This window comes from Cavia porcellus, unplaced genomic scaffold, assembly GCF_034190915.1.
Source record: "Cavia porcellus strain 051 isolate PalLab524CR breed Dunkin Hartley unplaced genomic scaffold, mCavPor4.1 scaffold_10, whole genome shotgun sequence".
NCBI classification, from domain to species: Eukaryota; Metazoa; Chordata; class Mammalia; order Rodentia; family Caviidae; genus Cavia; species Cavia porcellus.
In genome coordinates, this window is record NW_026947493.1 from 61,074,961 (window position 1) to 61,088,300 (window position 13,340).

Here is a 13,340-nt window from a genome sequence, read left to right on the forward strand (position 1 = left end):
TTCATTCACTCTGCCTCAAGAATTAATTTGAGGAATTGTTGATTCATTATATTCCACTCATGGACAATAACATACTATACTTGATCTTCGCCAAGAGACTGAGAAGTGATCACAACAACATTAAAACTAATAATTAAATAAAGCTTATCTAACACACATACTTTCTAAGGTCTGTCACAATATTGTTGCAGTCAATACTCAGGACAGTATTTTAGCACTGCGCTTGCAAAATATTACATCAAATAACACAGCAAAGGGATCACTTTTGTGCCATGTAAAAGTGAAACAAGAAAGTAGTGTTTTCCTGTTCAGTCTCAGCATGGAGAGGAGGCATCAAGGAACTTCCTTTTTTCCAGGCTGTAAATGTGTTTGTCTGAGAATGACTGTAAAATCATAGTATTGATTGAGTTTACAAATAAAATATGAAGAGTGGGTAGATTCACAAACACACAGCTCATGAATACTGAGGATCAATTGTATTTATGAATACATACATATCAAAGCCATTTGTAATGAACTATGAACATTAAATGTGATGATATAGAGGAATATAGTTTAGATAATAAATGTAGTACACAAAGGGGTAATTATTAGCCTTAGATTCATCCAGATCACCCCAGTTCTGATGGAATTAGAGTAGGTATTGATCTGGGTATACTTATCCGGGACTCTCTCCATTGCAATCCTGCATTCATTCACTCTGCCTCATTACCTGCACTGTCTGTTCTCTCTTCAATCTGAGCAGTCTTGCAAGATCTGCTTTTCCTCTGCCTCCCAGAAGAGCTTTAAACATTTTAGGCATCTCTTGTTTTGATGAGACGAGGAACGCAAATCCTTTTCTTGGTGGTGTCGCTTCTTTGTGCTGATCCTTCTGTTTTAAAAGTACTCTGTAGACAAGGGACAACAGCCATTTCAGTTACCTTTGTGAGAGTTTTCACAAAATCTACCAGAAAAGAAAGGTAATTTCTTCTAGCAGTAAACTTTTAGTAGGTAACCACAAGAACACTTGTAACACTTGTTTTTAAGCATATCTCAAGGTGAAAGTCAACTATAATCATAATAAATCTTTCTTTATCTTAATCTTTCATAAAGTAAAATCAACTCTGTCCCCTTCTATTGGGGTTTTAACAGTTGTACCTGGCTTTCTTCATGAGGAGCTTTTCAGAATCTGGATAATTCACCAGAATTTCATGAAAGGTCTTTTTGTTCAGAGTTAAAAGATTGGCAAACCCATGGGCTACCACATTGGCAGTTCGGCGATTTCCTCCTCTTGTTGCCAGAAGGCTACGAGAGAGAAAAGTAAGTCTTGGCCACCAGTTTCATTCCTCTTTCACCGAGGTCTTTTAAAACATAAACAGCAAATATTATAACCATTTCCTCCCAGAATGCATTTGTTCTCCTGAGCATAGGTCCATATTCAGGAGAGAATACTATACCAGAACCTTATGCTTCCTGAAGGAAGAGCACTTTCCCCAGTGTAGCTCCTCAAGCCTTCCCAATACAGGGGGGAATGGGAAGCTAAGGAACACTTGTGAGTTCATAACACAGGGAGCCCATCCTGCAAGAGGCTGAGACATAGTTATAACATTTTAGATTTCTTCCCCTCCCTTTCACCTTGCCCTTCCCTATAGGTTTCCTGAGTAAGAGCGAATTAGAGCTGATGCAGCCGTGGGAGGCAAATGCTCTCTGAAGAGCATGGCAAAAGGAAGTAAAGGCAAAAGTGGAGCAGAAACAGAAACACAAGAGGAACCAAAAGCTTCTGGCATCTACAGCTAAGGCAAACATTAACCACTCGCCTGCTGGGTGTGATGGTGCATGCCTGTAACCTTGGGTACTCAGAAGGCTGAGACAGGAGGATCAGAAGCTTCAAGGCCAACTTGGGCAACTGATTTTTCTTTCTTTCTGTTTTCTTTATTTTCTTTCTTTTCTTTTTTTTTTTTGTACCAGGGATTGAACTCATGACCTCACACTTGCCAAGTTTATGCCTGCTGAGCTCAATCCCTGGCCCCTAACTTGGGCAATTTAGCAAAACTCTGTCTTAACATGAAAATAGCATGAATGGGACATAGTGGTGCATGCCTATAATCCCAGCACTAGGGAGGATGAAACAGGAGGATGGTCATGAGTTTAAGGTCAGTTTGGGTTACAGGGTAAGTTCAAAGCTAGCCTGAAACTATATAGTGAGACCCTGTATCAAAAAGGAAAAAAAAAATACTGTAAATGTAAAATGAAACCTTTAGGGCAGCAATTAAGTGTTTCAAAAATAACGAAAATTATGCTAAGAGGGGAGAAGAAGAAAGGAATCACATAAAATGTCCGATTAAAGCCTAAGCGAGGAAGAAAGAAAAGAAAGAGAAAAATCCTACTGTAAGGTCACCTTATGGGATCAAATTTAATCAGTTAATTCTACCTAATATTAAAGATGGATACTAGGGAGGGCAATCCAAAATTCTCCACAGCATATAAGAAGGGAATTAGTCCTCCAGAACACAAAGGTTATATTTATAATCCATAAGTATGACTGTATAATGTTTTCTTATTTTGATCAATAATTTTGCCATTCAGTTCTTTCACTCCATGCCCAGAAAACACTTTAGTCCTTCTTTAAGGTTCTTTCTGAGACAATCTGTCTTTACCAGAGAAGCAAGAGAAATTAGTTTTATTCCATCTACCTATGTATCATCTTAACTATCTATCTATCTATCTATCCTCTAGTTCTCTGTCTCTAATGACCATTCATTATGCTTTCACACACTTATCTACCCAAATTCCTATTTACCTTCCTATCTATGAAGTGGGTGTTGCTATTAAAAAAAACCCCAATGACCGGGTAAGTCAATTTCATTCACATTCCTGTAGCCTTGAACATAGGGTAATCCAGTAATTAGGCAGTACTAAATGGCATTGGTGAGCTTAATTTGAATCTGAGAGTGCCTCTGTGAGTATGAGAGACTATAAGAAGACAGCAGAAATAACATATTTAAATGTCAGGTTATTTTGAGATTTCTCAAGCTTTAATTAAACTTGCCTACAGGTTACACGTTTGGAGTGCTTGATGAGTTTTGAACGGAAGAAATAGTCTGTCTGCCAGATGGATTTTGCCCAAACTCTCAGCAGTGTTTAAAATAGCAGCTGTTTTTCCTCCTTCTTGTCCACAAAGTGCTTCTCTAGCATTCAACCAATGTAAAGTTTCACTCATTAAATCGCTTAGTAAGGAACTTCCTAAATATTCCCAACCGCATAGAATTTCTCCAAGAGCTCATCCTGGAGAACAAATACTTCAAGTTAATGTTCAATGTCTCTAGGTTAAAAACAAATAAACAAATGTGAATGGAGGAATGACCCAGGAAACAAAGAAATTGGTTCTAATCTTAGACTTAACTTCTGTTAGAAATGACTGACAAATAGCTAAAGGACTTTATTGATTTTTTCCTTCTATCATAAGTGTTATGTCCCTACTTTATATTCTACATGATGAAATGAAGTAGGAGAAAAGCCATGGTATGGTTTTGAGAAAAGAATACAGGCTTTGGAACCAAGTAACTTGACTGTTGCTTAAGTATGTTTATGGACAGGTTGCTAATCTTTCCTGTAGGATACAAAGCCATCTTTATTACTTATCACAGGTTTTTGATTATAAAGTATTAGATGTTTGAGATATGCCTAATAGTCAATTATGAAGAAGATACAATTAGATAAATTCTGAGTGAACAGTTTTAAGCTCTACTTTGTGAAGCTACTTGTTTTGTACTAGTGTGCCAAAGTTGGGCAAGTAAACAAAAGTAGTGTGAATGGTCCCAGTGAGATAGTATATTCATATGAGAGAACTTGTATGTATAAATGTCAGGAACAGGTAGCAATTTAGATATACACCACACACCACCCAAACACACAACTGCAATTTGAAAATGTTCTCCAAACTTCATGTATGAGAAACTTAATTTTCAAATTCATATGTTAATAATATTTGGAGATGGATCCTTTGAAAGTAATTAGGATCAGAAGTCATGAGAGCAGGGCCCCTTCTGAGAGTATAAGTGGTCTTATAAGGAGATCCAGCTTGCTCTGTCTCACCTCTGCTATGATGCAGCAAGAAGACCACCACCAGATGCCAAGAGGATGCCAGTGTCTTAATTTTGGAAGAATGTCACAGAGTTATGAGCTGAATAAATTTCCATGCTTTGTAAATTACTTAGTGTTATGGCTTGTGTCTAGATGTCCCTCCAAAGCTTCATGTGTCTCTGAAAAAAGTGGGGCTTGTTCAGAGGTGGCTGAATACAGAGTGATGATGGGATTAATGTGTGGTATAGTGCGAGGATCAAGGGCACTAGGATTAATGGCATGAGTGCTCCCTGCCCTAAGTAGCCTGGATAAGATAGAAGAGACCGAATGAGATAAGGTTGTCCCTTATTACTTTACTACCTTCTCCTCACCATGAACTGTTTCTCTTCTGTGATGCCTGTCTGCCTTGGAGCCAGCTAATTATGAACTGAAACTTCCACAAACTGTGAACTAAATAAACCTTTCCGCCTTTAAATTTTGGGTGTTAGATATTTTATGTCAGCAATGAGAAAAGTAAGACACTTACTTTGGTAGGTGTCTTTATTATTTTGTTATAACAACAGAAAGTGACATATATATATATCACATATAAGACACATATACATGTTAGCATATTTTCCTTACAGAAAGTTAGAATATTCAGATAATTCTTAGTCATTTACTCATTCTGAATTTTTTCAGGGTCACCACACATGGCATTACAAATTGTGTGTTGCATATACACAATATAATGACATTTGACACCCTGGACATTTTTAGTGCACAACTTGCACAGCCCTTTCCAGCATAGCCACTGTATTCAGAAAGTACTCACATGGGAAAGTGGAAAGAAAATGCATTGAGTATAGAAGCAAAAGGCAAACAAGAATGGGAATATAACTTAGAATTTATTTAAAAAGTCAAGCTTTGCTGCAAAAGGGTTCAAATTTGGCTTTAAAATTATTTTTTACTACAAATAAATAGATCAGTTCTTCATTTTAAGACAAGTAGAAATATCTCCTGAAGGGCTTAATAGAACAAAACCACTCTGCAGTGATGAAGAACTTACTCAGAAGACACAATGGTAAGTTTGCCAGGACTGTTTGTAACAAAATCCCAAGAAAAAGCTGTGTGTGATGCTCAAATACAGTTTACTAAGAGTAATTCTATGAATGAAGCACGATTGTCAGTATAATACATTCCAGACATCCAGAAATGTGTCTGTTGCTCTAGAATGATCCATGGTACTGGTTAGAATATTTGGAGAAACAATCCTTAAATCTGATTTTCCTCAGATGGGCTTATTTACTATCTATTTTTGAGGTGTAGGGAACCAATCCTATGGCTTTGCACATGCTACTGATCCACTGTCCAATTCCCAAGCCTGGCTTTGATAAACCCTCAAAAGTTTTTATATGAGTTTAATACTTATAGATGATTGTGCTTTTAGAGGTTAATTGCGCTGGGGAAGATAAATAATTTACAGTATAAATTGAAAGGAAAATAAATTAACATAAATTATGCACACAAACATAGCACACTGTACTCCATAAAGGGCTTGTTCTGAGCTTATATCAGTGATTAACATCTGCTCTCAGGATGTTTGTACACTGGGAGCAAATATTGGTATCAATAATTACAGCATTAGTATCTAACGTTATTGAGGGGTATGAGACAAATAGTTTTCTGACCTCATTATTATTATTATTATTATTGTTATTATTGAGACAATGTCTTACTCCGTAGTTCAGGCTGCCTTGAACTCACTATGTAGCTCAGGCTGACCTCAAACTCACAGTGATCCTCCTGTCTCAGCTTCCCAAGTGCTGGGATTACAAGCGTGTGCTATCATGCCTGGCTCTAAATTCTTTTTGTTAACTCCAGTAACACTTTTCAGTCATGTAAGGTAGTTTTGTATTACTGTGACTCCATTTTGACAGATGAAGTAATGAAGTCTTTCAGATCTCATAAATCATGGCATTGAAATATAAAGCTCTTCAGGCAGCTTTTTAAGGCAGATAAACATTAGAATTATTAATGCTTTGATAACTGTAATGGCCAAGAGTGTTTCCTAAAGTAAAGATTGTCTTAAATGCCTTTCCTCATGTAGAATTATTTCCTAAAATAGATATAAAACTAATTCTCAGCACTGTCAGTGAAAAATCTAATACTGAGAAAAAGACCAACACTTTAAATATTTGTTCTCTTTAAGCAAACTCCCAACTGAGTTGTATGTGGAAGACGGGAGGTTAGTTCACCTATGTAGATGGTTTTCCTCAGATACTCTTTTACTTTTGTCATTGTTATTGAGCAACACTTTGTCCTTTGACAACTTTGCAATTTGAATCGATAAATTCTAGGGAAACTTCTGTAGATGAGCAAATATCAGAGACTCTCTTGGGGTCAGCTCTGCTGGGGGCTTGGAATACTTCGATATTCACAATACTGCATGCTGAATGGCAAACATGCAAGCCTAGATTTTTTTCGTGTGTGTATATAAAACTTTTGGAAGAACATCCATACTCATGGATTTTTAACAAAGTTGGAGAATTTTACAAGCACAAAATGTCCCTTTTTCCTCTGTCAGATTTCAGTTTTGAATTGGTGATGGAGAGGTAGATAGAAAATAAAGAATCTGGGTAAAAATTCAGAAGGAGTGTGAAGGAAAGGAAGAATATGCATTTTTTTCTTTTTTGGTACTGGGAATCAAACTCAGGACCTCCTGCTTGCCAAGCAGGCTTTGTGCCATTGAGCTTTATCCGTAACCCCTAACATGCATTCTTTATTTCATGTTCTGCTTATTTATCTCCTTTCATGGGCCCATGCTACTTTGATTAGAAAAATCCTATATAAAATGAACTAATATCGTAGCTTTTTGAAAATTGAAACAGCTAGAAATGTCATATTTGTATAAAGCTTTTAGTTTTAGAAGTATTGCTTTTTTCAAGTGTGAGTCCACATATTTTCCTTTTTAATGGCTGCATTAATTTGATGAAATAGATCCTTACCTATGCTTCCAGACATGGGTAATTGCTTGAGAATCAATCTTACGAGTATTATTATTGAAGTTAAGATCCAAGATGAGAGCTATCCAAGTGAAGGGATCTTTCTTTGTACCATAATTTCAGTGATGCCAGTGAAGTCATGGTTATTGTTTTCATGATACGGCCTTTCTAATGAACATTGAAATAAGCTAGGAGGCCAATTAGGGTAGGGTATCAATTTTAGAATCTCTGAATTTTCTCTCTGTTGTTCCAAATGTATTGAAGAACTGCGGTTTAGCTTTGGATTACGGTCCTTTAAGAGGAGCCATTAGAATATTTGAGGACATGTTCAAATAGTGATACTGATAGTGTATTTGATTGCAGGGCTATTGCAAGATCTAGGTGAGGTACATTTTTGTTCAAAGCAAAACCAAAGAGACTATATTCTAAAGGATATAGTGACATGTAAATGTAAATTTGTGACACAGATATCATTCATAAGTTTAAAATAGGAAAAGAATGGAAATAATAAGCAATCTAGTCCCTTAGTTAAACAAGTATTGTTACCTTTGCTCACATGTGTACCTACTATTTCTACCTCCTAGGAAAGGAAAAACAAAAGATAGTAAGAATTATTCTGCAGACAAGTAAGAATATGAAATTAAAATAACCCAAAGATCTAGATGTCTTCTTGGTACACTTATTTTTTAAAAAACTGATTTTTCAGGAAAAACAGACAAAAATGGTTTGAAAGGGAACAAAGAGTTAAAATTGGTCTTCAAAATATTTGGCCTTTTCATAATGATAGCAAGTAAATATCAAAATGAAACCCTTAAAATCAGGGATTTGACTAGTACAAAGATAAAACTTAAACATTCTGAATCTAAGCTAGATGCCTGAAATGTGTAAGACTATATGAGAATCTAATTTATATACAATAGCTTGTTAAATGTGATGAAAAAAAGATGAAGAAAAATGCAGAAGGATAATCATCATATTTATGAAAATAATGGTCTCATAGGACATTAATTCATTTAGCAAATATTTATTGAGGACCTATTATTTTCTAGGCACTACTTAGGGAAATGCAAATTAAAAGAACCTATTAAAAGGAAAAATAGCTATACATTGCTGGTTGTGTTGCAAATTGGTTCAATTTTTTTGTGGGAAATAATCTCATATATTAAAAGAGTTATAAAAATGTTTCTACCTTTTAACCTACTTTTTCACTTCTGGGAATAAACCTAAAGAAAGAGAACAAAGTAATTTTACAAAAGTAAGTAAAGCAGCACTAGTCTTAATAATAAAAAAACTGAAAAAAGGACACGAGGCTGAATACACATATTCATGACCAAAATAAATATCTATTCATATGTTCACAAAGATAGAAAGGTAATTACTTTTGCTTATCTATTCAGTAACTATTTATTAGGCACTTAAGTGGGCCAAGCACTGTCCTCAGGGCTGGAGCAGGAGTGCAGGACAAACCACACATCATGTCTACCAGGAAGTCTGCAAACCTGTGTGGTGTTTTTGTGCAAATTAGAAAAGAGGGGCCTGTCTGGGCCATGGGTACAAAGCTTGACTGGAAGAATGCCCCCACCTTGAAAAGTAAAATGTGTCTTCTCAAGAACCAGGACTTCCGATCCAGAAGTGGGGTACAGGCTGGATTCCAGCCCTTCCAGCTTCCCATTGGACATCCTGGTGCACAGATCACAGTTATTTTGTCCAATCCAGGCAGACTCATTTAGAAAGGAAAAAAATACATTGAAAAATAAATGCACCAGTGTCTACAGCTACAAAGATCAGTGTTCCGAAAAGAGGCAACAGTTTGACAAGAGCATATAGCAAGGAGACCTAGGAGATCTCAACAGAAGGGAATCCAGAAAGCCTGGAAGAAGCCAAGCTCTAGGTCAAGAGGGTAGGGAGAGTAACCAGGCAGAGGTGACAGCAGGTGCAGACACCCTGTGGCTGGAGGGAGTGTGGTACATTCACAGAGCTGAAAGGGACCAGCAGGATGTTTGGGCCAAAGCGGAGAAATAGGAAAGATTCTGCCTATTTTGCAGGTTGAGATAAGAAATTGTTACTTTATTTCTAAAAATACAATGAAAGTTTTGGGAATAAGACCATGACATGACCAGATCTGTGTTTCTGGAATCTGGCTGCAGAGTGGAAGCTGGATCATGAAGTATGTGGTAATTGGAGTGGACCACTTGCGGTAGGTCACTGCAGACATGTAGTGAGAGGTAGAGGGGTTTTGGGCCAAAGAAGTGGTAGTGGAGAAGGCAAGATACTAATCATCTGAGATAGTTTAGGAGGTCAGATCAACAGGTCTTGGAGATGAACTGCCTGTGTAGGGTGAAGTTTAGGGAGGTGTCAAGCATGACTGCTTTAACCCTCCCCCTGAAAACATTTACATTCTGGATTCCATTAATTTGAAATCATAGTGTCAGCAGAGCTGTGCTCTCGGTCATAACTCTGGTGAAAAATCCTTTCTGCATCTGCCAGCATGTGGGGGCTCTAGTGTTCCTTGCCTCTGACTTCAGAAACTCAGTGTCTGTCTTAGTCCCTGCATTGCCTTTTCTTGTTTTATAAGGACACTTGCTATGCAGTTTGAAACACATTCAGTAACTCAAGATGATCTCACTTTGAGATCCTTATCCATTCTTGTTTTGTTTTTGAGACAGGGCCTCCTGATGTGGCGTTGAACTCACTGTATGTAGCCTAGGTTGGTTTGGAACCTGCAATCCTCTGCCTCAGCCTTATGACTGCTGGGATTTCAAGGATGTACTGCCATGCCTGGCTTTAGATCCTTATCCAAGTGGCATCTACAAAGGTGCTTTTTCCAAAGACAATCGCATTGACAGGTTCTGGGATATAAGCTAGGATATGGGCATATTGTTGAGGGGACTACCTTTTACTCCAATATAGGCATCATATTTGAATAATTCTTAATATACCCTACAGTAAGGGCTACTGAAACTGACCCATAATGTGTTATTTCCACGTATTATTTAAGGGAGCATGAAGTGCCTATTTTCAATTTCCAAGTTCTTTGGATCGTAGGTCCCTATGCTAAGTTCTGATAGTAAAGATTTGGTCCCCAAGGCAGCACCACTGGTGGTAAAAACTTAAAGAGAGGCCTACTGGGGTTCACAGGCTATTGGAGGTATATCCTTGAATGGGACTGTGCAATCCAGGTTTTTCCTTTTCTCTTTTAATCCCTAGCCAAGAGGGCTTTTCCTCTGGTAGATGTTCCTGCTATGATGTGCTGCATTAGCACAGGCCCAAAAGGAATGGATGTAGTTGATCTTGGGCTGGAACCCCAGAAACTATGAGCCCAAACCAACAACTTCTCTTCATAAGTTGATTACCTTAGATATTTGTTGTGGAGATGAAAAGCTTTCTAACACACCTGAAAGACACAGGTCTTTGTGAAATCTTCTGCTGTGAAAGTCCTGTGTGTACAATGCTCTCATCATTGGATACAATTACCTGGATTGAAGCCTTTCATTTACTTATTTCACTTGTTTGTGAGGCCCCTGAGCAAATGTTTCTTGTTTGTTTTTGCGCCCTAATGGCTGGCACTGTGTCTGGCAAAGAAAGGATTATATGGTTTTCTCCAAAGGCACCTCATTTTCAACTTTGAGGGGACCAGAATATAATTTTCTTTGTTTTTATTAAACCACAATTAACGACATAATAGATAATTTTTGAGGTGGGTGTACACATCTATAACCCCAGCACTAAAGAGGCTGAGGCAAGATGATCACTGCAAGTTCGAGGCCAGCCTGGGTTACATAGTGAGTTCAAGGTCAGCCTCAACTACATAGCAAGATCCTGTCTCATAAAAAAGTAAAAAAAAAAACAAAAAACAAAAAACTAATGCTAAATAACTGAGGAACAAAGAAAGGATATAAAAAAATCACCACAGACTGTATATTTTTCATGTAGCTGCTAGTAATATAAAATTGGTAAGTACTAGTTCCTGTACTTTAATAGCTCAGGCTATTAGAAAAACCCATTTGAACAAATTAACTATAAATCAGCAGTAATTACTACAATAAAGGTATGAATTAAATACTGTGAATGTGTAAAAACATAGTGCTACTGTTTATTTTGGGGTGCTTAGCAATGACCTCAAAGAGATTACATTTGAATTGGTTCTTGAAGGCTGAGTAGTAATTTTCCAGGGAGAAGCTATTCCAAAGAAGATAAAATTAGTAGGAGATTCTATAGGAAACATAATAGCAATAAAAAATTAAAAACTAAGAGACATTTCAAGAAAAGCAAGGTTTTAACAGATAGAAAGAGAGCTAGGACATGGTTGAAAATATTCAGTGAAAAAGACTAAATATGTACGTGAGGATAATGGAGTCAGAGCCATCATTAAACCGCCCCTCAGAAAGCTCTGGGTCTTTCCTTTTAGAATGGGGTATATGTACTCTTCAGATGATAGTTAGAAATGTGCTCTGGAGCGTGAAGCAGGAGGATCAGCACGTGTTTGAGGACAGCTTTGTACTAGTGAGTACAAAGCTAGCCTCAATTACATAGCGTGACTTTCTCTCATAAATAACTCTCTTCAGAACCCCCCCCCCCGCCCCCTTCCCTACACACTGTGGTCTGGGTTTTCTCCATGACAACCTCTAAAACTGTATTTTACTCAGAGCTTGCTCTTTTGGATTAATACACAATGTCCTTGAAAGCCCTCAACTCCTTTCTTTCTTATTTTTTCCTAAGAAAAAGAAAAAGCTCTTTAAAAAGCTACATGATAGTGCTGGATTTAGCTCCTTTTAACAGAGGTCACAGCACTTCTGAGTAGTAAACACCATTATGAGATTTTTCCAGGGTCTGGACAATTGGCAGAAATGCCTCCATCTGGAATAAATGAGTAGAGCTCCAGGGACGCAGGACAGCTGTGGGGCTGAGATGTTGGTGGGTATTTGGACTAGGAAGATGTATCTTGTTTCTACTCAGCCAAAGGCAGAAAGAGAACCAAGTCAAAACCTCCTCTTTGCTGGAATCATCCATATTATTGAGCAAGTTCAGAGCATGTCTGATCTCCTGGTTTCAACTTGGCTTTGAGTAAGAGTATTATTTGAGAAACTGTGGTCAGGAATCTAGAATTATTTTCAGTTGCAATTCAGCAGCACCTGGATTCTATTCCTAGGGTATTTCCTCCTGTGTTGATAACATCAACAATTAATATACTTGTATTTAAGAGACTTTATTCTTAGGGACTAGTCAATGCTTGGAGAGGGTAGTTAATTAATGCCTGCAATGTTTCAGATTAGACCATCACATGTTTTATGACCCTGAAGATAACGGTGATTATTAAGTTGCAAAAATATTAAATTACCTTTGCAAGGACTACCACTAAGGAAGTAAATAGAAACAGGCAAATAAGTCAGGCCTTTGACATTCTGAAACGTGCTTTCACCACAGTCCCCAAAGCAGAAGTCTCACAGGAGTACTCACCCAGGCACGAAAGCAGGGGATAATTTAAAAGGAAAGCATATAATTATCAGAAGAATAACATGCTTTTCCAAGAAAACCTGGATTTTGCTAATATGAAGTTATCTGAAATTACCTATGTCTCTGGAATTCAAAGATAACGTTCTAGCAGCCATGACACCAGGCATTTGGCACATGCCTTTCTTCTGCTGTGTGATAGAAAGATCACAAGAAGATCACTGACTCATGAAGACGCAAGTTTGAATGTTGTCCCTATCACTCATGGTAGCTCTCCTGTCCCAGACAAGGGACTTGGCAGTGTGGAACGTCACTTTCTCAATTATTCTTTACTTGGGTCACTGCGCCTTGTTTCCTTTGTTTTATTTTTGCTTCTTTTCCTCTTTTTTTCTGTACAGTTGTTGGAGTGCTCTTTTAAAATCATAATTTAGATTGTGTAATTCTTTTGTTTAAAACTCTCTAGTGCACCCATTTGTATTTACTGTTACAAAATTTTCTCACCATGACCTCGAGTGCACGATTGCAGTTTGGCCCTTGTTCATCTTTTTGGTGTTTTTATTCACTGTGCTCCAGCCTAATGACTTTGCTGCCCCTTTGCTGCAGCTCTCTTTGTATCTGTTAAAACCTTGCTTTTCTTGAAAACAAACTAGTTTTACATCTAGGCCATTGCTGTTTTACCTTTGAGAGGTTCTTCTCCATTTCTGAATGGCGCCTCTCCTTTTTCACATCTCAGGTCAAATATTATCTATTTAGAGAGGTCATCACTGACCATAATACCTGAACTACCATCTTCTGTCATTTTCTCAATAGTTTCTGCATTCATGGTAGTTATCATGACAGAAA

The 13,340-nt window shown here is 37.5% G+C and overlaps 1 protein-coding gene across 2 annotated transcripts in view; it reads right to left on the reverse strand.

Annotated features, from left to right (window-relative positions):
• Cngb3 (cyclic nucleotide gated channel subunit beta 3) overlaps nt 1-13,340 on the reverse strand; it is a 142,211-nt gene that overhangs the window by 2,892 nt on the left and 125,979 nt on the right. For both annotated transcript variants that reach the window (XM_063257530.1, XM_063257529.1), the window contains 2 exons: nt 1,138-1,284; nt 713-887 (listed from right to left, as the gene is read on the reverse strand). In XM_063257530.1, coding sequence (XP_063113600.1) covers nt 713-887; nt 1,138-1,284 — 322 coding nt within the window. The remainder of the gene's footprint in view (nt 1-712; nt 888-1,137; nt 1,285-13,340) is intronic.